This window comes from Haplochromis burtoni, unplaced genomic scaffold (genome assembly GCF_018398535.1).
Source record: "Haplochromis burtoni strain Fernald_Lab_line unplaced genomic scaffold, NCSU_Asbu1 Contig_87, whole genome shotgun sequence".
NCBI classification, from domain to species: Eukaryota; Metazoa; Chordata; class Actinopteri; order Cichliformes; family Cichlidae; genus Haplochromis; species Haplochromis burtoni.
In genome coordinates this window covers 24,350-50,457 of record NW_024582448.1, presented here as the reverse complement: position 1 = coordinate 50,457, position 26,108 = coordinate 24,350, and the positions used below count along the sequence as shown (strand labels likewise).

At 37.0% G+C, this 26,108-nt stretch overlaps 2 protein-coding genes across 2 annotated transcripts in view; both read right to left on the bottom strand.

The window, feature by feature from the left end:
- Positions 1 to 13,803, bottom strand: part of dnah7 (dynein, axonemal, heavy chain 7) — a 74,562-nt gene extending 60,759 nt beyond the window's left edge. The window contains exons 1-19 of the mRNA XM_005925807.3: positions 13,253 to 13,803; positions 12,258 to 12,354; positions 11,983 to 12,163; positions 11,145 to 11,220; positions 10,228 to 10,408; positions 9,910 to 9,982; positions 9,638 to 9,763; positions 9,213 to 9,332; positions 8,416 to 8,599; positions 8,124 to 8,303; positions 7,770 to 8,042; positions 7,365 to 7,492; positions 6,935 to 7,013; positions 6,420 to 6,644; positions 6,182 to 6,328; positions 5,795 to 5,974; positions 3,544 to 3,684; positions 3,083 to 3,450; positions 1,962 to 2,148 (exon numbers count right to left, since the gene is read on the bottom strand). Coding sequence (XP_005925869.1) covers positions 1,962 to 2,148; positions 3,083 to 3,450; positions 3,544 to 3,684; positions 5,795 to 5,974; positions 6,182 to 6,328; positions 6,420 to 6,644; positions 6,935 to 7,013; positions 7,365 to 7,492; positions 7,770 to 8,042; positions 8,124 to 8,303; positions 8,416 to 8,599; positions 9,213 to 9,332; positions 9,638 to 9,763; positions 9,910 to 9,982; positions 10,228 to 10,408; positions 11,145 to 11,220; positions 11,983 to 12,163; positions 12,258 to 12,354; positions 13,253 to 13,321 — 3,015 coding nt within the window. The 5' untranslated portion in view covers positions 13,322 to 13,803. The remainder of the gene's footprint in view (positions 1 to 1,961; positions 2,149 to 3,082; positions 3,451 to 3,543; positions 3,685 to 5,794; positions 5,975 to 6,181; positions 6,329 to 6,419; positions 6,645 to 6,934; positions 7,014 to 7,364; positions 7,493 to 7,769; positions 8,043 to 8,123; positions 8,304 to 8,415; positions 8,600 to 9,212; positions 9,333 to 9,637; positions 9,764 to 9,909; positions 9,983 to 10,227; positions 10,409 to 11,144; positions 11,221 to 11,982; positions 12,164 to 12,257; positions 12,355 to 13,252) is intronic.
- Positions 13,804 to 14,083: 280 nt separating this feature from the next.
- esyt3 (extended synaptotagmin-like protein 3) overlaps positions 14,084 to 26,108 on the bottom strand; it is a gene marked incomplete in the record, with an annotated part of 17,287 nt that continues 5,262 nt past the window's right edge. Inside the window, 20 exon segments of the mRNA XM_014334701.2 lie at positions 14,084 to 14,914; positions 16,340 to 16,389; positions 16,951 to 17,056; positions 17,188 to 17,319; positions 17,424 to 17,522; positions 17,656 to 18,002; positions 18,130 to 18,279; positions 18,573 to 18,659; positions 19,291 to 19,362; positions 21,198 to 21,242; positions 21,324 to 21,386; positions 21,525 to 21,614; positions 22,678 to 22,726; positions 22,959 to 23,041; positions 23,246 to 23,422; positions 23,623 to 23,743; positions 23,835 to 23,890; positions 23,976 to 24,065; positions 24,150 to 24,219; positions 24,323 to 24,399. Coding sequence (XP_014190187.1) covers positions 14,875 to 14,914; positions 16,340 to 16,389; positions 16,951 to 17,056; positions 17,188 to 17,319; positions 17,424 to 17,522; positions 17,656 to 18,002; positions 18,130 to 18,279; positions 18,573 to 18,659; positions 19,291 to 19,362; positions 21,198 to 21,242; positions 21,324 to 21,386; positions 21,525 to 21,614; positions 22,678 to 22,726; positions 22,959 to 23,041; positions 23,246 to 23,422; positions 23,623 to 23,743; positions 23,835 to 23,890; positions 23,976 to 24,065; positions 24,150 to 24,219; positions 24,323 to 24,399 — 2,004 coding nt within the window.

Genomic DNA, 26,108 nt, shown 5'->3' with positions numbered 1-26,108 from the left:
AATACATATTTTATACACAAGAGAAGATAGAAAACATATCAAATGTTTAAACTGACAAAATTTGTTATGTTTTCAGTCTTGCACTGTGAAAAAAAACGTGTGTTTATGAGATTTGCATTGAATCATTGCATTTTTTTTTATATTTACATTACACACAGCATCGCAGCTTGCCTGGATTTGGGGTTGTATTACAGCAGCAGAGGACAGTTACAGATTTTGAGCTCATCACTCATCACTTTTTCCCCTTGTCATTACTGGTAGCGCTATACATTCACATTTATAAAAAGTTAGAGGAATTCCCTATCAAAACCCTATCAAAAAATTTAAAAAATAAATAAATTTAATTTTAGGGATCTGTTTAAGATCATTTTCTGGTGCCACGCTGAACTACTTTCCCTTTGGTTCAACGCACTAATATATATATACAATATCCCCCATGCAAAATATTATAATACTATGCCATACCAATTTTTTTCCCCAACCTCATACTCTATATATTGGCGATGCATCTCTTCCACTGCTTCCAAATAGTTTGATTTTTGTTTGACAAACTTACAATGAACCAAATCTGGCAAGAAGTCAAGTTGTTGAGCGCAGATTGTTTTACTGTGGCCAGCACTGTGCTATATGTGTGGCATGATACAACGCAACGATGAACGCTCTCCTTCCAACATAACGCTTCAGGACACTGCAGAAAGGTCAATTTAGAGCATAGGTTTACTTTGGAGTATGATTTCGCGGTGCAGAACTGAATCTGATACACCGCACTCAGGCTCGGTAACTGAAAGCTGTTGAAAACTGCTCGGTGGAAGCTGGAGGCCCAGCTCTAATGATCCTTTAAATAAAATCTGGCTAAATTTGAAACTGAAGTTGATGGCTGCTCTCTGGACGAATTTAAAGTCTACAGCCAAATTCCAGACGCACAGTCCAAGTGGTCAGAACAGGATTTCTAAATATATCTAAAAATATCCACCACACTGAAAGCAATCTGGATGGTCTTGAAAACATGACCTTGAATAGAAAAACACTGAAATTTATTGAGGTAAAATTTCTGATTTTTAATGAACCAATCCCCAAACTTTTTGATCACGCCTTCATAATCTATCCTTTTCTCTCACTCCAACAAATCTTTCTATTTACAGAATTTTCTATTAAATTTTTAATCCTTATATTGATACAACATTTTGGCCATATGTTACTTTAATAAAAGAAAAAAGTACATATAGCCTTTAGAAACTGAGCTCCATTATACAGGAAAAAAATTAAGTTTAAACTGTACTGCTTTAGTATTTATGCTGACATGCTCAATAACACAGTGTAACATATCAAAGCAGCTTAGAGTGTACACATGAGCGTTTTTGTGTGCAGGCTGCCCATCCCTCGGTGACCTCATTTTCTTTGTGGTTCCATACACCCCTGCCCCTTCCAGACAAAATCCATAATTTCTATTTGATGGTGCAGTCAGGCTGGGCTTTCGGAGGACACTGCCTGAAATTGATGTGTCTCATTTCAGGTCTACTGAGGACGCCAATTACCCTTTGGAAACTCTTTGAGGATGCTCTTGCAACACTCACTTTCTATCCCCGCTCAGTTGTTTTTGCCTCGTTCTCCATCCGCTTTGGACTGATTCACTCTTATCGCATTCCCTCTGTCTGAATGCTCCCTTCTGCTTTGGCTGTATCGGTGTATTTGGCTGACATTGTTCTTTTCCAACATATTCTCACAATCTCTCAGTGTGCGTTTATGTTTATGTGTCTGCACGCTGACCCACCTGCTCAGCACTGAATTTAATCTGATTACAGTAGAACACTTTAAGGTGTATGCTGTCTAGTAATAAATACTTGTCCTGAGCTGGATGCGCTATAGCTATATTTGCATTTCAAACCACAGAACAAGTACAAATACACAGGTCTTTTTTTTTTGCTTTTCAAAGGCAATAGTGTTAGATCAAAAACACTCACCAGTGAAACCTGTTTCATGATGTCTCTCCATGTTTTATCAACAGTTGTGAATCGGCGTCCCTCTTCAGGCATCTGAACCATGATGTCTGGGGAGCTGAATATGGGCTCCAGGTACAGCCAAGTAGACTGCACCTTTAACCACTCGTCCAGAACTTCTTGGAGAAGCAGCAACTTGCCCTCCCATTCCCTAATGATAAAAATTATAATAACATTACTTACTGATGTGTAGTCATTTTGCAGTTAAAATGTTGCAATCAGATGCATCAGAGGGTCAGATTCAAGCTTTGGAAAAGACAAACTGATTCCTTTACATGCTATTATTCTTTTTTGTTTTGTTTTGCAATCTTTGCTATATAATATTTCATTGTTCACAAAAATAAAAAAGGTTGGTGCATTTAAAAAAAAATTCCAACTGATTTTTAAAGTTTTTGTTTTCAATGATTACATATAATATTTGTCATCTTCATCCTGATCAGTTATTTAAAAAAGAAAAAAAAAACAAAAAACACGACCAGGCCTAAACTAAGACCACACGTGTGCTTTCCATGTCTTTGATGAAAACTCACACAACATCCATAAGACATTTTCTATAGCTGCTTATTATACTTGTACAATGACATGCAATGTTTCCCTATAAAACTGTTTCAGTTCATCATTTCAGACCTTTTACCTCTCTGTAGAGGTTGAAAAAATGATTCAAGCTCTTCTGATCTCAGCAGGGATTGTTGTGGGTACTTTAATCCACATGTGGCATCTGTTTAAATGTGAAGTCCTTCTGGAGAGAACTCATTAGCTCACTATCACCACAGCATCTATGAATAAGCCGTACATCTCTGGGCTTCTTTGTTGGGGTTTTGGGCAGCACAGATGCTCACAGAAACAGTCAATTTTGGCAGCTAAATTATGCAACAAGTTCACATTAGCAGTAAGGGCGGTGGGGCACAGATGTCTGTTTGCCACACAATCTCAGCCGAGCCCTGCAGCAATCAATACATAGACTGCCAACAGATTGCAGCTAAATAGTGAGTGTATGGAATTTTCCCCTTAATAACATTACACCAAACTTATTTTCCAAGCAAGCAAAGTAAAATTACTCAAAAGCAATTCCTCTTGACTCTCACCGTATTTCCACTTCAAAAGGTTTAATGAAGGGTGAGCCTTTCATGGTTTGTGTCTTCACAATGTGATCATCCAACAGCATCTGCACTTCTTCCACCGATGACAGGATTGAGGTGCCCGTCTCTCGGTAGCTAAGGAGATTAAACTCCATGTGATCCCACTCACTGGCCATTTTCTCCATGGCCTTCTCCAGTGAGTACTCCTTGCTGGCTGCTTCACTGATGCCTTCGAAGCTGCTCAAGTGCTGTTCCAGGTGCATTGATAGGAAGTTAGACACAGACACCTGATCATCAGCTGGCTCCAGGTAGATGCCAGCCAAGTCCGACATGGCATCCCAGTGACGTTTACGCAGGCCGGGATTACACAGTACCTATGAAAAAGTACATCCAGTCCAAATTACTTCCAAAATTTCAAATGATATTGTATTAAAGTCAAATACCAAATCTTACTCTTGATTTCTCACCTGCACCATAGGAATGTGCTCCTTGAAGTCTTCCACCTTAGCCTTTATAGTGTTTGCTATATTAAGGGCATTGGGTACTTCACTTAAGGATTTCTCCAGCTTGTATAGAGCACGCCAATAGTTGCCAACATCACCTTCTACCTATTTTGGGAATGGGGGTATTTTTTTTACATAACAACAGGACATAAATAGAATTTATAAAAATTTCACATCAAGTAATTCAATAAAAATATTTATTATGTCATATTTTTGTACCACCAAATGTTTATTCATCAGAGCTATAATAACTTCTATCAAAAGTTAAAATAACTTTTAGCAAAAATTTAAATAACTTTTTCTACTTAAGTTACGTTATAATGACTCATTAAACTGAATAATAAAGTTGTCTTCTCATCCTCGCTCCAAAGGTCAATTTCTTTAGACTCCCTTGTTAAAATGCCCAAATTTATAATAGAAATATGCATATGTGTACCACCTAGTACAAAAAAAAAAAGTTTGGAGTTTCCTCCATTACTACAGTTACAGGGTGTTTAAAAAAATAAACTCCCTCTTTAAAATCATATTATAGTTTAAAATTATGAATGACTGAAGCTGTGGTCAGCTGACTGACCATCTTGGAGGCCTGAACTGCAGTTTTGGATTTTGCTATCTGTGTGTGGATCGTAGGAATCATGTTTGCTAGCATTACATCATAACTTAGCTCTCCACTCTACAGCAGGATTTATAATAACACAAAAGGAAAATGTATTTTTTAATTTTTTTTATAAATCAAAGAACACAGACATTAAACAAACGAACATAAAGGCAGAAAGCTAAAGGTTATTCCAAGATTTGTACTGTTGTTGTTGCCGAGATGTATAGAAATTTCTTTTACTTATGTACTAATCACATTATTTTATTGTATGATACCTTGGTGCCACTGGATTCTAACATGTCTCACACTCATACAGTAAGACAAATGGTGGGGGTCTAGTAAGGAAGTTGGGGGAAGCAGACAACTCCACAGGAAGAGTCTTTTGTCTCTTCGAGGACTCTGGGAGGTAGCAAGGGAGTGTGAACCTTAAGGTGTGAAACAGCTGTGTACTGCCTTTTGTTCCTGGAGAAGGTATTTAACTGAGAGCCATGTTAGGCTCAGGGAGACTCTGCTGACCGTCTGCCCCGCGATCATGCAGGCTCCCCACAAGCTTGGGTTTTCTGTTCTTTTGTGTTTTGATTAAAGAATGTTAGCTACTGCTCACCGCTCGTCTGCAGGCTTTATTTAATGGAAGACTTCCACAACACAAGATGAAAAGGTAGATGGTTGCTATGAGTATTTAGGGTGTTTGCTTGCAAGTATTAAATGCTAGATTTAACAATGTGTTTTTAATAGTACAATTACTGATTGTAGTAGAGGCAACAGCAGTGTTAGCAATGCTTACAGAGGTACTTATAGTAATAATAGCTGAGGATGTAGTTAATGAAAGAAGTACTTAAATAAGCATTAAAAGGAAAAAAGGAAAGGAGTTTAAGCAGAAAACGTTGTTTCATGTGGAGCTCTGCTTTGTGGAGCTCAACATCAGTGAAGTGAAAAATGCTGAGTGCTTTGCTGCTCTCATATATATATATATATATATATATATATATAGTATGTGGAAGAATGGCTGTAATATAAAAGGGAAACGGCAGTGCTAATAATACTAATACCATCAGAGTATAATAAAAAGTACCACATGCAGTGATGTCATTATGTAAATAAGGAGGCACAAACAGATAAAAATGCAGTCAAAAAAATCCATCAGCTCCTTCAAAGGCTTTAGTTATACAAAGAAAGTTGACTAAGTTCATTTGATTTTTTTTTTTCTACATTATATTCATGATTTAATCTTATTGCTTTCTTACTCAGTCTACTCTTACTCTGACCAACCACTTTCTTATTGAACTACCCAAGTTAGCTGTTTTGAATGTTCACAATACTACAAAATAAGCTCTGTGTTATTTATGCATTTATATTTGTTCAGTTTTTTTGTTTTTTTTTTATCTTCCCAGGGACTTGATAAAATGCACCATTCAACAAAAAATAGAAATCTGAATCTTTATGACGGTCTGGATGCCCTTATTATACTACTGTTGGACCACTGAGGCTGTAAATAAGACAGAGAATGTCGTTGTTATATGAATGAAAATCAGAAAATTAGAACTGAGCTCAATCTGTCACCTAAACTCCCCAGTCACTCCTGCATTGAATACAAAGTAATTTTTCTACTGCTTTTACCTTGTCTGGGTTCACACTGGTGAGGGGTCCATGCAGCCACTTCTCACGCTGTTTTATGAAATCAGTAGCTGTCTCATAGAGGCGCAGGAATAGTGTCAACTTTTCCTGCACCTTCTTCCGCTCTGGATATTGGGAAACAGACCAGCCGAAAGCCTCCTCGTCTAGATTTAAATCATTAATCTTTCCACAGAGGTAAGGATCAAAAGGTAAGAGTAGAAGTAAAATACAGAAATAAACAAAGACATGGAAAGAAAAGATAAAATAATGAGTAGATGCATAGTTGATTTATAAATAAGACATCAACACATAATACAGCCTGAGATAACGCCTGTGAACTAATGTACAGATATATATCTCTAGGCTTACAGGTAACAAGTTGTGATATACCTTTTCAGCAGCTAACTCCAGTTTGCTATTGAGGGCCTGAGCTTTTGTCAGGTACTTGCTGAGATTGGCTGTCTCGTGAAAGGCCTTAAACTCCTCCACTTGTTTACTGTAGCTGTCCAGTTCTTGCAACAAGTGCTCACGGTACAACTGGAATGAGGGTAAGGAAAGATGTCCTTGTATTTTAGCCACCAGTATGTTTTCTCTACATTAAAATACACTGAAACAGAAAAACACAGACCTTAAGCCCACTCTGATATTGTTCCGTCATTTTGCTAACTATCTGCTGGTGTTCCTCAAAGATGGATGGCATACGTTTAAACCACTGGATTGTCTTTGTATTGAGCTTCATATCCAGTGTTGACAGGGTGGCAAACTCCACCAGGAAACACAACTGCGTGACAGAGTCTGCTAGTCTTTGTTGCAAAAGAGGCATCTCTGTGGTCTCCACCTTTTTAATATAAGCCTGGATAAGAAAAAAAAATTGTCATTTATATCTTAAAAAAAAATGTACAGCAACCATACTAAGGTAGTTCATAAGTGTGAAGGAATGCAAGACCTTCCAGGCTTTCTGTAGCCCCAGCTAAGGGCCTACTACCAAAAACACTCAAAACCACAAGAAAAGAAATAAAAGACAAAGTTTACTGACTGGTGTTAAGTGCACACCATAACTGTTTTGTGAACAATCTGTAAAGGACAATTGTGCATGGCATAATGCAACAAGCCTGGTATGTGTGATTTTTTTGGTGCAGTCACCTTAAGTTCCATCAGCTTTTGAGTATCTGGTGGTGTGCTCAGTGCCTTCTCTGAAATCTGCTCAAATTCATGACAGAGCCTGTGAGAGGAAGAATGGCATTAATTCAGTGCTGTATACGGAGGATTTCACAGATTTACAATCTTATTATGGCACCGCTTGGCAATAGAGAACACCACAGAGCAGCTAACATGGGGCCGAAAATCACAAAGAGCACTAAACGACATCCCTTATGACTTTCACACAGTGTATTCTTTTAGAGTGACCAGCTCTTAAGCTTCCCTATGCATATTTCAGTAATATCTGCCAAACAGAAGCTGCTTAATCCCTCTCACTTTTTTTAATGATAACTTCCTTCAGATGTATTGGTGAACTATGCTGATGTAGAGAGAAAACACTCTTGCTGAGAATAAAAAAAGAGAACCAACTAACTTCTTGTTGGCTTTCTGATGGTCATCTAGCATCCGTGTAACCAGTTTCTGCTGTATGTCCCGTGCACGCTTGACAAGAGACTGGATGAGCTTATAGGACTGGACCTCAAACATGCCAAGTCGTACCACCTAAAATCCATGGTATAAATAAGTGACACAGTTAACACAATTTAAGAAATGACCAGTGATAAATGATGCAAGAGCTTTTAAATAAGCCCAGTCAAAGAAACACAGATTTAAGAATTAGATTATTAGATTATTAGTTTTAAGCTTTCCCACTGTTTAGCTTTTTTGATTTGACACTATTTCAGCAAAATATATATCAGTATAACTGGAAGGAAACATGAAATGTTACAGAGTAAGTTATGGGACCCTTGGTTTAGGGATTTTTTTTTAATGCATTTACCTTGGAAGGCATATACCGGATCTCATCGATAAGCTTCTGGTAGTATAGCACCTGCACCATAAATTCCTGGAAAGAGTGCTGGTCACGGAGGACCTGCTCCACATCTTTTTCCGCCTGCCTCGATACCAGTGTGGCATATTTATCATACTTGTGGATGTACTCCTTGGGCCTGACACACTCAGCCCAGAATACCCTGCGTACCTCCTCCTGGTGGGCATGAAGGACCTCTGGAAGGATGATGGGCTTCAGGGTACTTCCAAACTGTGAGCTTGGCTGGAGAAAAGCAAAGTAAGGTATAAAAATCAGGGGGAAGCGTGCTATTAAACAAGGCTGTATATAGAGTTGTCTCCTTACCCAGTCAGAGTACAGTTTGGTTTCCACACGAGGTATCACACTGACAGATCTGAGCATGAACTCGTACACATTTAGGAAGGCCTCCTCATATATTTTAAGGTTGGGCTCAAACTTGATCTCCCTGTCCTCCAAGATCAGATGCAGAACAAAGCCTGAGTGCTCACTGGCTCGTTCTGAACGCTAGGTGTCCAAATTAAAATGATACCAAAAAAAAAAAAAAAAGTGTTCACCCTCTCATAAAATATAAGCAAAATATATTTAAATCCCTTTAGCTTACTCAGTTTCTTCTTACCGGATCTTGTGAAATTAAGTGTGTATAGTCGATGATTGAATCTGTTAGAAGATTCTGCAGTTGGGAAGTCATCAGCGCAGCCACACAGTTGAAAAAAGATTCTAGTTTGGTCATGTTGCTTTTGAAAGGCACCAGTTCACGCTTGCACCCTTGGTGGTAAATGTTCTGTACTTCAAGGAGCCAACTAGGGCAAAAAGAAACACAACATCAACTTCAAGATTACATTACGTTAATGAGAACCACATGTCGATACCCGACAGTCTAACTGACCACTCAAAGCACTTTAACTACAAGCCACATTGATACAGCACTTTATTCTATTCACTTTAAGCATTTTATCTACCCTGGCCTATTTAGAATGAACTGTTAATCTAACATGTATGTCTTCTGACTGTGAGACGAAGGTGAAGACCCCTACAGGCCATAGGGGGAACATGAAAATTCCACACAGACGGGCCTCAGTCAAGCTTTGAACAGGGAAACTTTTTCCTGTGACCATGCCAACGACTCCACCACCATACCTAAATGCATAGGCAAAGGACTTTTGGGATAGTCTGCTGTGGCCTTTGTGAGTGGAACCTTCTAGCCATTGGTTCAACTGTGACTTAAAAAGTCTGCAAAAAATGACTCAAAAATAAGTAATGGAGGGTTTTAAAATACTGAGTCAGCTCAGATTTAAATCCTAATGAAATGAGGTGGGTGGATTTGAAACAGGCAGTACATGAAATAAGTCATTAAACATCTTACAACCAAATGTGTTTCAAACCGAAAACAGTGGAATTTCAAAGCAGACTTACTCTTGGAGGAGGACTCCTGTGGCACTGTCAACATGTCGAGCGACAATCTGCTGAAACTCAGAAAGCTCTATGGACTCGTTTCTGCAGTGGAACTCCTCTACATCTATCAGCCGGAGATTTCTGTAACCAGATAGCCAAGCAGGGCAAACAAGATTCTTCTACATTGATCATTTGTTTTTTGATCATTTGTGACATGGTGCAATGTTTCAATGCCACAAATTTTCAAAAAGCAGAGAGAGATCTATATTTTACACCATCAATTATTACATAACAGCTTCCAAATACCAGTAACAACAGTCTATTTTCAGCATACTGGACTTGTGACTAAATTAAATATTCATTTGTCATTTAAAAGTTTCTAAATTAGAAAATATTTCATTTTAACCAAATTAATTTGAAGCGATCATGTTTCCAACCATACTCACTTGAAGGAGAAATGCCAAAGGTAGAGTATTTTCAGCACAGTGGGGTTGACAGAGTAAAGCTTTTCACCAATCCTCTTGCGTGCATGGACAAAAGACTTGTTCCATGGTTTTGGCACCTTTTCCACTCTGACAGTAAACAATAAAGGGCCAATAAGGAAAAAAACTATTTTCCACAAGCCTTTACACAATTAGAACATTTTGTTTAGTCTTGTAGTTACTGCTTATGAATATTAGCAGAGGTTTTTAATGCAATAAATATCCTGCAGACTTACTCTAGTCTGTGAGGGGGCAGATCTTTTTCTTTCTCTTTGTCACTTTCCTTTGATTCTCTGAATGTATATTTCACTGCAATTATACACACACACACACACACACACACACACACACACACACACACACACACACACACACACACACACACTGAAACCACTTTATTCTTATTATTACTAAACTCTTCAGGTTTTGTGTTAACCCAACATATTAACCCAATAAAAAAAGACTATAAATTAGTTTTGGATTTCATAAACAATTCTCAGAATGATTTGCGGATTAAAAGTATATATATATATTAAGTATATATGAATAAATACAGATTGCTGTCTTGATGCTGTGCAAATAGTCTTCCTTGATCTCATCAACCAGCAGTTCCAGTGATGCGCTGTGGCGCCTCAGGTTTGGGGAGACCCTTTTCATAATGCTCTCCACCCAAGATTCCTCCAGAGGTGACACATGGTCCAGGTCTATACCATTCTCAATGTAGTAGTTATATCTCTGACAGGACAAAAAAAAAGCCAAAAAATAGTTGATAAAATTATCCATCTATATCCAGTGAATCACTCTACACCTATATGCAACTCAAAGATATGATTCAACATGTGAATATCCCATTTTTACTGGGCACGCACATTTTTCTTTGTGCGTGCTTTCTGAATGACCTGCAATATATTCTTAGTATATTACTTGTTTTCATTTATTTAAGGTGCACCACTATGGAAGTTCAAATTAATGTGTTTTTACTTCTTGCATTTACTATACTACCAAATCAAAATGCATGTTTAAGTAAAGGAAATCATTCACAGTAAATAAAAAAATCCTGCAGTTACCAACTGCAAGCACTTAACTGAGAAAACATGGTTAATATATTGTATAAAGATTTTCAAAAAGAACTGCTCAAAACTACAACCGAGATGATATCGAAGTAAACAAGAAAAATTGAAGAAAAAAGTCATCTTTACAAATTCCCTGTAGGATTTGGTTTACCATTATGTTTCCAGTAAACTTGTTACATAAACGATCTCTAAACCTGAATCCTTTATCTGTGCATTAAAATCTATGCATGGGTGTCAGTGTAGGGGAAGCTGGGACTACATCACCATACTGCAAACATTTGGATGGGGATTTTTGTTTCTGTTACAGAATTGTTACACTTCAGGTCCAACATCTTGTTAATGAGGATATACACAATAAAAAAAAGTGACCGACCATGAAGCACACAGTTCAATTTTACCATTTCACAGTCTCTACTTGCTGGTGTTTTGCCATCCTCCTCCTCCTCCTCTTCCTCCTCCTCCTCTTCCTGCCGGCTAAGTCAGAAAATGCAAATAAGAGTAAAAACAGATGCCACTTTATCATATTAAACAGTATTTCCATATATTAAACACATTAAAGCCGCAATACTTTAATCTCAATTATGGTTTGTAGTAAAAAATTGCCTTTGAAAAAGTTTTTTGATTATACTTTATAGTAAGAACATAAAATGTCTATTCAATATTAATGCAAAAACCATCCATAAATGTGTGGTGAAGTGGTTAGTCACATCCCTTCCATGCTGCCAAAGCATACAGCACATGTCAAACTCAAAGCCCAGTGTCAGCATGCAGAGCATTTTTTCCATGCTGGACAACCAAACCAGTAATATGTTTTTTTTCAGGCCCACAAAAAAGCAACTTTAATTACTTTACATACTGCTAGAAGCTTAGCATAATTTAGATATCATATTTCAATTAGAAACAAAGCATCTAAGGTTTTAAAATAATGCAGTGGAGTAAAAGCTGTGCTTTCATTTGCAGGCTACCCTCACTGCTGCTAGAAAGAGACAGACTGGCTGCTCTCAGCCTTCTGCAAAAGTTAAAAGAAATCTGACATAAAGATCCGTCCATTTAGCAGTTTATTTAATGTTTATTTTAGCTGCTTTTTAGTTTGAATTAGTGTATTACTGTGAAAGAAATCACCATTCACTGGGAGGAGATAAACATGCTTTACTTTATATTTTAAACAGATTGATATCTGTACTATAACAGACAAATAAGTACTTATAAAGGACCAGAAATAAACAGTGAACTCACCATATAAATTTAACCAGGTTTTTTCTGAGATTCAGGTTTTTTCGATTGATGCTTTTGCGGATTCTGCTGCGACGCTTGGAGGTCCAACGGGTCTGCATCCACATTCTGTCCTCAAACTGACTCTGAGGTCTGCCATGGCTTTGAAAGGCCCTGCTGCCTGCCTCATCATTTAACTCATCTCCTACAGCACAGAAACAGTTCAGGAAGGTAAACTGTAAAGCTACAAAAAAAAAAAAAAAAAGGCAACAACTCAAAACCTAGAGGAATGAACCCACGTTTTGAAGCTGTTTCAGTCCCATCAGGTTTCTGTGTGATTAGAGGAAACAGCGAAAATGACGGTCTTGCTTCCATCCAGGGCTGCTTTCTGAGGACCTGGGCAGTGGAGAGAGGTTATTGGAGTTATCAAAAACTAAAATAAATTAGAAATTGAGATAATTGCTGAGTTAACAGAAATACAAGACTTCAGAAAAATAAAAACAAACTCTAAAAAAATTAAATACACAGCCATATGAAATAAAGTCTCCTCAGGACTCGAAGCAGTCCCTTTAAAAAAAAAAGCACACCCCAGAAGCACATTTAACAGCAATAATGTGAAGTAACAGTAAGGGTTTTCTGCATGGCTTTCAGTCTCTCACATCATTGTGGAGTAATTATGGTCCACTCAACTTTTCACAGTTGGTTCTGCTTAGCAAGGTCTGAGACCAGTCATTTATGCACACCTCTTTTTAAAGATCCAACAAAAGCACTTCAGTGGGTTGAGGTTTGAATTTTGAGTGGGCCATTGCAGAGCCTGGATTCTTTTTTTTTCAGCCGCTCTGTTAGAGGTTTACTGGTGTGCATCAGATCACTGTCCTGTTGTAAGACCTAATACCAGCCAAGCTTTAACTGTTAATAATAATAATAATAATAATAATAATAATAATGACCTCTGACATTTGACTCCAGAATACTGGAATCTATTATGGTACAACAGAGAGGAGTTCAAGGTAAGTCCCCCTCCGCCCTCCCCCGAAAACAAATAAGACTAAGCTAACCTAAATGAAAGCAGGCATACACATACACCTGAAAATAAGTAAGTGAATAAATAAAACAATTAACTTTAATAATTTGCTATAACAACCAGGGTTAAGCTTTCATTTGTCTTCTTTACACACATAGGCTGGACTTCACGTCCGCAGTGCGCTAACACCGGCTTCCTAACTTTTTTGTTGCGGTCAGTTAGCAGCACAGAAACACAGACGATATTCGAGTTCAGGTATTCTGAACTTACCTGTGCTGGACTCAGTGGCAAAAGTGAGCGACTACCTGTGATAGTTCTTCTTTTCTTCGCTGAACTCATATTCGTGCCAAAGTAACCATAAAACCACCGCTAAACTCTTTACCGAAGCTCTGTGCCGTTGCTAGGGCAGTTGCCAAGTGATTAACGGTGACCTCGCGTAAACACCTGTGGACAACAGGAAGACCCGCGCGCGTGGACGTTTGGGTAGAACAGCAACAAAAATCTAAAGCTTCATATTTAAAATAATTGACGTTTTATTTGCTTTTCTCTGGAGTTTTTGTGTCTGTCGTGAACACTGTTTCTGTGTTTCACGTTATGTCGTGAAAGTCCTCGCGGGTCTGTTAGACTTTAATCTCCCCTGGCAACATCAATGTTTAGGTGAGCGAGTCCTTTCATTGTGTGGCACGTGGTGGTACTGCCCCCTTTCCGATACGGCGCTGAGAAGTGGAAAACAGAGAAACTAAGAGCAATAAGAAAAGCAATAAAAACAAAACCGTGTTTAATAAAGATGCACTTCATATGTTCTATATAATACTGTATACTTTCCCATAAACCTTTTTTTTTTTAGCTTACGCTCCTTGTAATTATACTTCATAGGTTTCATTTCAGCATTCTTTGAGATATTTCTATCTTATAATAACTGAATATAGGAAAAAAAACCATTCCTGCACAGTCACTGTGCCTGCATATACCTATCCTTATTTCCTCAATACATTCAAAGAATGAATGATGTTGTAAAATAAAGATACACAAACATAGATCAAGATGAAGAAATCTGTTATGATCATACACTTATTGAAATTATTTCAAATACACCATGTGTTTATTGGATGATGTTTATTTGCCATAAATATTAGTAAAAATAAAAGTCACTTTAAACATCAACTCAAAAACAACAACCTGACACTGGTTCTGTGCTCAATAATTAATACAAAACATTAAACTTTTAGTCAAGACAACGTCTTTACCAGCCCACCATCAATGTTTGACAGTCTAATAATAGAGTCACTCTGATATTCTGATGCCTGTTGAAACCAATTTACCAAATACCAACTGAGCTATGAACTATTCAACTGACAACTGAAGCTATTCATAAAGTCTATGAGTGAGTTTTTAAAATAGATTAATGTAGCTGGTCTGAGGTCTTTAGGTTTAAAATGCATACTGTACTTCTCCCTATATCGGTAACTGACATGTAAAATATTTTAAGTATGAGTTTGTGCATTTCAGTGTTTATCAAAGTGTGTAAACATTCTTTGCCCTGTATTGACTCATCTACACATTTCTTTTGTTTATTTTATTCCCCTCAGTATATTGCATAAAAACTGTAAAAACTATTTACACAAAATTACAAAGGTAGCTTTGGCTCAGATAAAACATTAAAAATACAGACACTGCCTTGTTTCTGTAGAGAAACAAATATTTTCTAATGCCTAGAAATTATATTATTAACAACCACTGGTTTTTATCCAGAAAACATGTGGAAACAAGAGAACCAGAATGCTCTCAGGTTTATTCTATTCCGAGTAAGATCTTCAGTAGGACTGTCTGGAAACCAGACTGACTTCTTATATCAGATCACAGCACACAGAAGTATTTCTCTGTTCCACTTCCTACATGGAGTTCCTCAGCCCAGGCAGAGTGAGATCATACCTTCAGAGAAAAGAAGCATGAAATGTTCATAAGATCATTAAGCATCAAATAAGCATGCATACTCTGCTTTTTTAGGGTCCATGCCCTACAACCAGATTTGGTCAACCAGTTCTTTACAAAACGTGTATTTGTTGCTGCAAGTTAAATGAGTTTTCCTGTTACTGGGTGGCTCTATTGCACAAAGTAATAAGAATTCATTTCCACTGAGATGTCAAGGAGGCTCGCAGAGTCACAGTCATGAAAAATTGATCTTGTTTCACTGGAATCTGACTTGTGAAAATTGAAAATGGACAAAATGGAGAAGTGCAGATAAAATAACAAATATGCAACTTCACCAGGAGTTCAGGTTGGAACCATTATTACGTAAGAACCATAGCATAACTGTTTCCAAATCATGTTTAACACTCGTCTTTTAAAAGCACACAAACATTTGCCATTTGAAGAGATCATCCTGTTTTAACAGGTGTAGTTTATTATTGTTTTGCTGAAATATGCAAGGCCTTTCCTTGAAAAAGGCATCACCTGGACGAGAGCATAAGTTCCTCTAAAGCAGTGACAGTGACTTTCCAGATGTGTAAGCCCTTAGATTGCAAGTCTTTACTTGTTTTTTTTATATATATTTGAATATTTTAATAACCTGTTGCCAAAAAAATTAGTTTCTTTTCAGTTTCACTTACTTTTCTATTCCTTTGTTGCCCTCTCCCAACTTTTCTGGACCATGTTATAGCTATGAAGTTTGAAATAAGGTAATACTTTCTTGAAGGTTTCTCAATTTAAACATTTCATATGTTTAAATTCTATATTCTATTATGGGTTTATATATATTTGCAAATCATTTTGAATTTTTATTTATGTTTTACACAGTTTCCTAACATTTTTGGAATTGTGATTGTTCTCTGTAATCTGACCACAAGTTTATCTGTACTTCAGCTAAATGAACTAAAACACAGAAACACAGAAACATTTGTCTTCTTATGCCTCACAATTGTGTAATTGGTACAAAAACAATGTGAGACTTCCATAAAAGCAGCAAGGAAGTTCCAGGAAGTTATACAGAAAAAAGGAAACCAGTTAAAAAGTGCCCAGCAACAAAGGTGCAGGCAGATTTTATTACTGCTGGACAAAGCCGCTGTAGCTGTTTCCATTATTTGTGCTAAGTCAATGAGCTGCAGGCTGGAGCTTCATTTACCACCAGATAAGACAGAGGAATAGAGAACCATCAATCTTATCTAACTCTCAGCAAGAAAGTCAATATGTGAATTTTCCTCAAACTGTTCCTTTAATTAAGCTGGTCAGGGAGGATTTTCTTTACAAACTGATGACCGCAAGACAATAAAAGAAGGAAGTATTGATACTTAAAGTCAGCACATTCACATTCAGTGTCACATAAATCTAATTGTAATAAGAGAAAACTGGCCCCCTTACCACGCTGTGACGCCTTTGACTAGATCGATTTCTGATAAATCTATTATTACCTGCAGAAAGAAGCAGAACTGCCATTAGTTGTCTGGAACAAGCTGCAAAAGTGTGATAGTGAAAGCAGCCAGGATTTCAATTTATGCCACATATGAAGAAAATAAAATAAATATTTAAACCACAATGAAGAAAAGTAGGAAAATGAGAGGTCGCATATTTGTCTGAAGAATGAGTAAACACATAAAGCAGTTTAGCTGAGTTAGAGAGATTTAAGCTTTTAAGGCTTTGAAGCTTGTGACAGGAAGAAAAATGCAGAATTTACCAGGAGCAGCATGAGTGTTATTAGCACAAAAAATATTGCTTATTTTTGTTACAATTGTTATGATAGCAGTACTTGTTATTTAAAAATATTTAAAAAATAGTTTTCAAGTTATATTTTCATAAACCATGCAATATATGTTTAGGATTTTTTTTAATAAAAAGCAAATGTCAGCATAAATATGTATAAGAAAAAAACTGTGCATGTATAAATATTGTTCCATATAGTTTTATATTTTTTTATATATTTTAAGACATCAATACCAAATGAGTAGTTCAGCTTCAAAATGAGCTTAACATACCGAACCTATGTCCTTTCTCTCTTGAGAGACTAAAATGCTGTTGTTTTTCACAGACACATCCAACTTCCTAGCTTGTGCTTCTTGAAGTAACACATCAAACTCAAACCTGTGATGAAAGCAGGTAAAGAAAGTGACACCATCTCAGTGTCTGCTTTAAAGACACACAAACTACAAAGTATAAAAATATAAATTATTCCTTTACAACAAACAAATGGTGAATGAGCGTATTAGACTTACTTTTCATTGAAGACGGGATTGATCATCCTCTTCTTGACATGCGTCTTCTTACGATGCTTCCAGGTTTGGTCGGGGAGGAGATACAGGCGGACATAAGAGTCTGTGCCGTGCTCACTGCAGGGCAACAAGTTCCTGTGTGGGAGAGGCCACGGTATTTAGGAGAACTGTTTCTGTATATTTTAATTAAAACCTTTTAATAACTTAAATGGTAATGAGGACAGATTTTTGTGACATACCTGCATCTGATTATAAAGACTATAAGCTTATGTTTCAGGGTTGCATAGCGTACATTTAGCTCAATCTCTCCAAATGAACCCTGATGATTCCTAATGGCTCTAAAGAGAAAAAATTGCAAAGGTCAGTTTCATTTTTATACTTTTTTGAAAATGCAGCATCCAGCTCAGTTCAGGATATCTTTGGAAAGGTTAGAAGTTGACATTAAAGGACACGCAGAGAACAAAGTCTCACTCTGGAAATAAGAATTCATCCGAGGGGTCAAAACTGGATGAAGTGATGGAGTTCTGCGACAGCAGGCTGTGAGAGGTCAGCCGGCGCACAATCGCAGATGATTTCCTTTTCTTAGATGCCTGGAAGGAGCCACGGCCTTGAGCTAAATAACCTTGATTTGGTGAAGCTGTCTCTTGGTTCGGAGTTGAGGGACCAGGGGTATTGTTGGAGGAAACTGTGTGAGAGGAAGATGGAGCATCGGAGGGACTGGAGACTGAGGTATTCCCTGCTTTTCTGGCCTGTTGCTGTTTGACTTCTGAAGAAGGATTGATGAAAGTCTGGGGGGGAGGCTCTTCCAAATTAAGAATCTGTGTGAGATAGAAGACATGAGCAATGCTACTTATGACAGAGGTGAATAAGACAATGAGAAAACCAACAGAGAACATTCGCTTTGTACAGGAAGAAAGATGGATGTGTGTGTGTGTGCACGCCCACCCTGAGCGTGGCCTTGAGTTTGATCTGGCTGTTTGCTCCAGAGTGCTCTAGCAGGAAGTACTGGTCTAGAGTCAGGTCCGAGGTGTTGAGGAGGCGACTAAGGGGCAGGTTGAGAACACCGAGGTGATTCTTCTTCTCAGGCTCTTTGACCTGAACCACATGAACAAAAAAAATATTTAGAAAACACAAATTACATTAACCTCATGAAGAGATCAGATAGACTGAAAGAGGTCTGGGTTCAGAATATGCTTCAGAATCATTTGTGTCAATTGTAGTAAAAGTTTCATTCTGAGTCAAAATTGGACAATTAAATGGGAACATGATAAATATAGCACTATATTTTTTTTTTTTATTAGCAGCAGTGATTATATTCAAGTTTTTAAAAACAATACTTTCCAAATGGTTGTTTTTGACAGCAATTTGTTCTGGATTAAAAAACAAACCTGAACAGAGAGCTGCTGCGTGTTGACGTCACGCACAAAGAAGGTGAAGCCCTCCTCCCACACCGGGTCTTTGGAAGCATACACAATCTGGAGAAACAGTGCATCAGTAGTAATTCAAGTTATTCACTGCAAAAAGATGACACAGTTACTGTGCTTTGCGTTTGTAACTGCAGTATTTTTTTCAACGGACTTTATAATAGTTTCACTGATCTAGAGTCAAAATGCTTTCAGATAAAATGCAGTCAAAATGTATTTATTTTGGATCACTAAACCTAAAAATGTTGCTTAAAACTGTTGGTAGGTAAGTGACACACGTTCTTATTTGAAACCAGAAATGACAAAAATTGAATTTAAGACTTGAATTTTGCCAAAAATGCAGGTAGGTGCTAATTTTCAGATGGGTTCTCATCCCAAACTATTCTTCAGTTTTATTGAATTTAGGCTTTTATCAAAGTTCAAATGAATTGATATCTCCATTTGATCTGTAGACCTCTACTCTGACCTCAGTTTTGATCTTCCTGGTAGCGGAAATGGTCTAAAATCTGTAAATATCATAAAAGTGATCTTTTTCATTCATAACAAATTGTAACTTAATGAAAAAAGGTGAAGCACTACCATTTAAAGCAAATGCCCATACAGCTATAATAACAGCTTTAATGATCATATTTGATATCATAGGGGAAAGTTATGTGTTTTTATGGTAAAGTGAGAGCAATACCTTGCTTTTCTGAACATTGCTGTCAATGGAAAATTCAACAAAGCTGTTGGGAAAGGCTGCTCTCTTTGTGATCTGAAAACAAAGCAAAACAATGACCTGGTCAGAACATCCGTAGAGCTCTATTCCAATTCCAATACGGTCAAGTGGATCTGTTTCTTTAAGTCAGTGTCAATATAAAAAAACATATAACCTGCCTTGTAATTGTAAACCTCTGCAAACCAGGTTAGGTAGCAGTTTACATCTGTTCCATATTTTTTTCCTGTTTTTTGTGTGAATTTTGTCATAATTATGTGATGAATTCTGTGTGCTTTGTGAGATCTCCGTGAGCTTTTTCCTATAACCAGGTGAATATTTTGGATTTTTATATTGACTTTAAATGTGTTTTGAAGAACTAGTTTATCTGGTTGTTTATACTCATATTTTAAATGTAGTTGATTCTGCAGGAAATCGACGTTCAAATTTTTGGTAAGACCAACACCAAGTCCCATGTAATTAAATGGAATTTCACAGAATTTTATTTGAAATTACTGTGTAATTATATTTACCCACAAATCCTTAAAGGTAGGCACAAAAGGGAGGTAACAAGCTTTTTTACAGGAAACAAAGAATAATTATAGTAAATGTGATTACTGCATAACCAATTGTAAACAGTGTTTAATTAATACAGTGACCGAGGAATCCTGTGAACACTCAGGATGAAGTCCTCATTAGGAGAATGGTTCACGGTGTCTCTATGGATTTGTCAAATGTATGTATGAGTTTGAGTGGGATTATATAAACATATAATTGCAACTACTTTACTATTTAACTTTTCACCTGGATTCTCTGGTAGCATTCTTATGACACTCCTTTCATAAAAATATTATTTGGCTTGTACAAAACCAAAATTGGGAGTCTTCCAACAATAAACTGCAACGTTCTTTATTCAACTCTGTAATAAACCACACCACCAACTAAGACGAGGAAGAAGAAAAACATTTATGCTGACAATCATTACTGAAGCAGAAAAAAATACTAATGGCCAACCTCCGTCTTTACACTTCCAAATAATGATGCATAAAGATAAGAAATTAAGTTTTCAGTTTATTTTTATCCTGCATTTTCACATTATAACCAGCAGAGGACAGTACTAATGAAATTAGGAAACCTTGAATTGAGAAAAGAGTAAAAGAGTTTTGTTATTTAAAAAAAAAAAAAATCCTTAATAATTCTACCAGTTGGTTTATAATTATCTAAAATACCAGATGGATGGAATTCATATCAATTATGAAATCTGTGAAAGTAGAACCTTAATTTTAAAAAAAAAAAAAGTCTGTTTCCTCCATGTTCTAAGTTTCCTTCCTGCATGTTTCTTAACGCTGGGAAATTTAATCTGAACATGTCTCGGTTCAAGGAGTTAGATGAAGAGCAGCTGGCAATAACAGGCATATACAATTACAGGCATGCGCCAGACAAACTGGAAAGACCACCTCTGAACACGCACAGGCACATCTAGAACATCTACAGAAAGCAGATGACCTGACTGATATGGCGTTTTGGCATCAATACACAAAAGCACTATCAGTTGCAGGACATTGAAATGAAGTAAATAAAAGTAAAACAAAGCTTTTGTTTCAATATGCTCATCTATTATTGTAAAAGAAAACATACTCTCACTGGCAAACTCAATAAGCTTTGGGCTCCCAATAACCCCCAAAATCACGGATATTTAGGACAGAAAGACATAAGGGTCCTCAACGTGATCAAAACAAGTGATAGTGAAGGACTTGCTTTGCCGTCTCTATTATTAGAGCTAATATTGCACATTTGATCCAAATATCTGTATAAATTTGGCATTAAAACAAATTGCAACAAGAAAAACAAGGACACAGCCTGATGCATTAATGCTAGAAAAGCTGTCGTCTTACCTGCGCTTCTTTTGAGTTCTTCCTGAGCCTCTGGTGGTCTGAGGTCTGAGCAGGACAAAAATACAGCTGAGAACATTTGCATGACAACAACAAGAACAATACTACTTATCAACAGAAGATGCTTACAGGTAGATCTGTGGCATTGTCCAGATACACCGCAAGTATGGCACAGGCAAAGTTGTCATTGGACTGGGAGAAAATGTTGTGAGAGGAAAGAAATGATTTCCACAGCAGTTGGACACTGACACACATACAGCTGCTGCTTTTAGTTCAAAGTGAAATATACAAATTCGAATGTTATGTTGAAGAAATAGTGGGCTGCTGTACCTCCTGCAGTAGGCTGGTGTCAGTCTGAAGGGAAAACCACTGGAGCTTAAGATGAACTTCACCGTGTGGCACATCCTCCAAAGGAAACCACTGCAAGAGTAAGAGGATGTTTGAATGGCTTTAGTGCAAATAGAAAACCAGGAAAAATGGTAGCACATGCATTTTATATGAAACAGTGCACTGTGGTACAGAAATGTTGTGTTATGAAGATTAATCTATTGAATATTGATTTATTGATTAGCATTCCAATATCTCAGTGAATGCAGAAAAAAGATCTACCACAAAGCAAGAAAGCACGAGACAAGGCTAATCAAAAGGTATTGGCTGAAGCATTTGCTTATTACGCCAACCAACAGAAGATCTTTTAGCATGCAGCTCATGTACATACGGCTCGAAGCAAAGAGTAAACCAAAACAAAGAAAACAAGACTTTCAGTATTATTATTATTGCTCTTTTCACTCTTGATTTATATATTTTTCTAATACTCTATTTTTAAACATGTCTTTAAACAAGGAAAATGAACTCCACCGTTTTAAATCACTGTGATAACTATTCCACAGGTTAACTCCTCTAACAGAAGCACATCTCTGCTTTATGTTCGTCCTTATCTTGTTTTTTTTTTAAGAAATCTGTTCCCCTTAAGTCATATTGACTCTCTCTGACTTTAAACAGCTTCTGGGTACTGTGGCAAAGCAAGTTGTTTTGTGCTTTATACATTATCTGTGCCATTTTATATTCAACTCAATCATAAAATTTCAGGGTATTCAGATTAATAAAAAAAAATGTTAGTTGGTTCTATATAGTTCGATTGATTTATAATTCTTATAGCTCTTTTTTGTAATTCGGAAATAGGAAGAGTATTTGTTTATATGCATTACCCCATGTCTCTAGACAATAAGTCATATGGAAGCAACAGAGAACAATAAAGTGTGTATAATGATTTCTTGTTCAGGACATGCTTTGTTTTGTAGAGAATAGCAATGGTTTTTGAAATGTTTGCTTTCACGTGGTTTATATGAGACTTCCAGCTAAGCTTATCATCAGTTATCACTCCAAGAAATGTATTTTCGTACACTCTTTCAGTTTCAATTCCATTAACCCTGATTTTAGATACATTTTTCATTTGTCAGCTCTTCAGGGTAAAAGATCTCACCTGATCCATTTGTTTCTCTCTCTTCACTTCTCCCAAATCGAGCTTATAGCTAAAGCAGACAGCCAATGTAAAATACAAATCACATTGTTAATGTCAATATTAGTTAGATTTTTTATAAGCTCTTCATAGGTAAGAATCCACTGATGCCAGGAACTTTGAGAAGGGCTTTTCTTAGAATTTTACTGAGGCATAACTGACTCTGCACGAGGACTGCGGCCTGCATGATGAGATAAGGAAAATCCAAGAAAAACATCATCATAACTCAAAACTGTACGACATACCTTCCAAGGAAATCATCTTTATCTACATCTTCATCATACAGCTCCACTTCTAGCTCTTGGCCAGGAGCCTCATGGACAACAAACTGCACAGATAAAGAAAGCGAGGAAGTTTTTAAAAGCACTAAGACGACAAGGTTACATGCAGAAAATGGAATATTAGATACTGATGCTGTACAACAATACAATGAAACAAGTAAAACCGAAGATGAGTGACACACCCAGCATTACAGGGTATGAAATACAGTCATGTGTTTGAATTTTGTGTGGGGGAGTTCGTGTTAGCCTACCTCATACACTTCATTCCATCTTGGATGTAGATTCTTTTTCACAGTCTTGCTTTTGAAGTGTATGTTGCCCACTCTGAGTGTGGCATAAGGGTCTGATTTGCCTTTCACTAAACCCATCACGTATGTGTCCATAGCCAGCAGGTCCCTGGCTTCCAGCAAGTGGACCCTCACCACCCCCTATGAGATAAAAACACAAGATTCATATGAATGATAGTTTCTTTGTATAAGTAACAAGTAAAGGTAAAAATAGGTTTAAAGAGCAAATAGTTAACATATTTTTTAATCTTAAAATTCACTGTGCTTACTCAAAAAATCCAAGTAGCTGCTGGTTATAAGGTGAAGCTAAATGTGTGAATTGGAAATGTGATGGTACTTACACGAGGAAGTGGAAACCTCATTTGGTCCATTTTGACCTGGTCTATGAGGGGAATACACATGCGGTTGGGCAACACTATAAAAGAAGCAATGATGTTCATGATGGTCTCCTCTGACAGTGAACTGTAAAGTGAAAGATGGAGTGAGACAAGCAAACATCAAAAATTCTGGATGAATCGGTAATAATAGGATTATTTTTTAAAGATTCTCTGACCTAAAGGCGGGGCTGCTCAAAAGGTTTGTCATGCCAGTCCAGTTTATTTTTAATGTCTGAAAAAAAGAGCGCTTTAGATAATATTAAACAAACAACTACACTTCTCACAACTCCACACTGAGAAAATCTGTGGCCACTTACAGGGCGGCGAATGAAGAAAAAAGTGACTCCTCCCACCAGCGGTGTTTGACCAATAAGAGGCTCTAAAATAACTCTCATCATCCCCTGGAGCTGGAAGATTCAGTGAAAGTTTTACAAGAATAGTAAACATGTGATACAGATGATGGAGAGAAAACAGGAAAATGAGATTCTCACTTTAACGCCTTTCACACCAGCTGTCATTGCTGAGTTCATGTCAGCACGAATGTCCACATCACCGTCATAACTGCAGAGTAAACTGAGCTGGTCAGACATAAATGATGGCAAGAGAAAACATCCTGCACACGACTTAGAATTTAAAGTAAAAAAAAAAAATGTGTTTGACCGACCTTATGTTCATGTCCAGAATCACTTCCCTATGTTCCACTTCATGTGTGTACGCTCTTATTCCAGTGATCTTGAGAGGCTGAAAATAAAGAAGCATTTAAAGAAAACCATTCAGCCACAACACATCACCTCCAACGCATTTCCAATGAATAAATGTCACTGGATATTAGGGTGGATTTCCAGGAGAACAAATACAAACTCGATTTAAAATGTAAATAAAAGCAAAATGCAAAATTTGCAAATCCCACAGACCTATAATTTATTCACAGTAGAACTGAGAAAATGGACCATTTTAAGAAAAAAAATACTCATAGCTCATTTTGAACTCCATGTCTTAAAAAGGTTTGGAGCATCTTAGAAAGAGAGAGTTTCTAAGAAGTAATGATGGACTGCAAAAACATGGATTGCCTGCAGTAGAAGAACTTTCACCAACTAAAAATCAAATCAAATCAAATCAAATCACTTTTATTGTCACATCACATGTGCAGGTACATTGGTACAGCACATGTGAGTGAAATTCTTGTGTGCGAGCTTCACAAGCAACAGAGTTGTGCAAAATACAATAATGTAAACAAGCAAAATACAAGAATGGCTACATCTGAAACTAATAAATATATGTACAATATATAATAGTATATGCATTTCTGGATGTGTATACTAAATATTTTTCTACGTGTGTGTGTGTGTGTGTGTGTGTGTGTGTTGTGTGTGTGTGTGTGTGTGTGTGTGTGTGTGTGTGTGTGTGTGTGTGTACACATATTTTACAAATTAAATAGAGTAAACAATAAATAAAATAAATAAAATAAAATATACAGAGTGAGACATGTGCAAAACAGTGGCATTACTGTACATTACTGTACTGTAAAAACATCAGAAGCAGAAAGAAGAGTGGTAAACGTGACTGCATCCCAACTTTTCTGAGACGTGTTGCTGCTATCACATTCAAAATGAGCTAACATTTTTCTTTAAATTATGTATTTTCTCAGTTGAAATATTTGACATATTTTGTGTTCTGTTGTGAATGAAATACAGATTTATGAGATTTGCATTGCGTTCTGTTTTATTTCCATTACAGTCGCCCTGTAATGTGTAGGGAGATGAAGACCCGAGTGCAGACTGAACATGAGTCATTGATTAGATCGTTGACAGATTTCAGAAAAGAAGCAAAGAATAAGGTACCACAGTATAACTGAAAAGTTGCTGAAAAACAACAAACTTGGAAACACACTAGGGCTATGGAAAACTGAGAAAGGTAAACAGAAGTGCTGACAAGGGGAGACAGAAACTATATATATATGTATGTATATATATATATCTATATAGATATAGATATATATAGATACACACACACACACACACACACACACACAGTGGAACGAAGCACGCTACAAGCAACCAACTCACAAAATGGTAAATGGCCTGTATTTATATAGCGCTTTACTAGTCCCTAAGGACCCCAAAGCGCTTTACATATCCAGTCATCCACCCATTCACACACACATTCACACACTGGTGATGGCAAGCTACGTTGTAGCCACAGCCACCATAGGGCGCACTGACAGAGGCAAAAATAAAGCAGGAAAAGCAAACCTTAACAGGGAAAACACACAAATGAACTCAATGAAGGAGACTCAACACAACAGGAAGTGACATTGAGGGAAGAACTAAACTCTAAAGCAACTGAGAACTAGGAACAAAACAAAATACACAGAACACAGAATGAATGAAGTAAATGTAAACACTAAATAAGCCAGGAATTAAATTAATAATTAAACTAAACAAAATTCA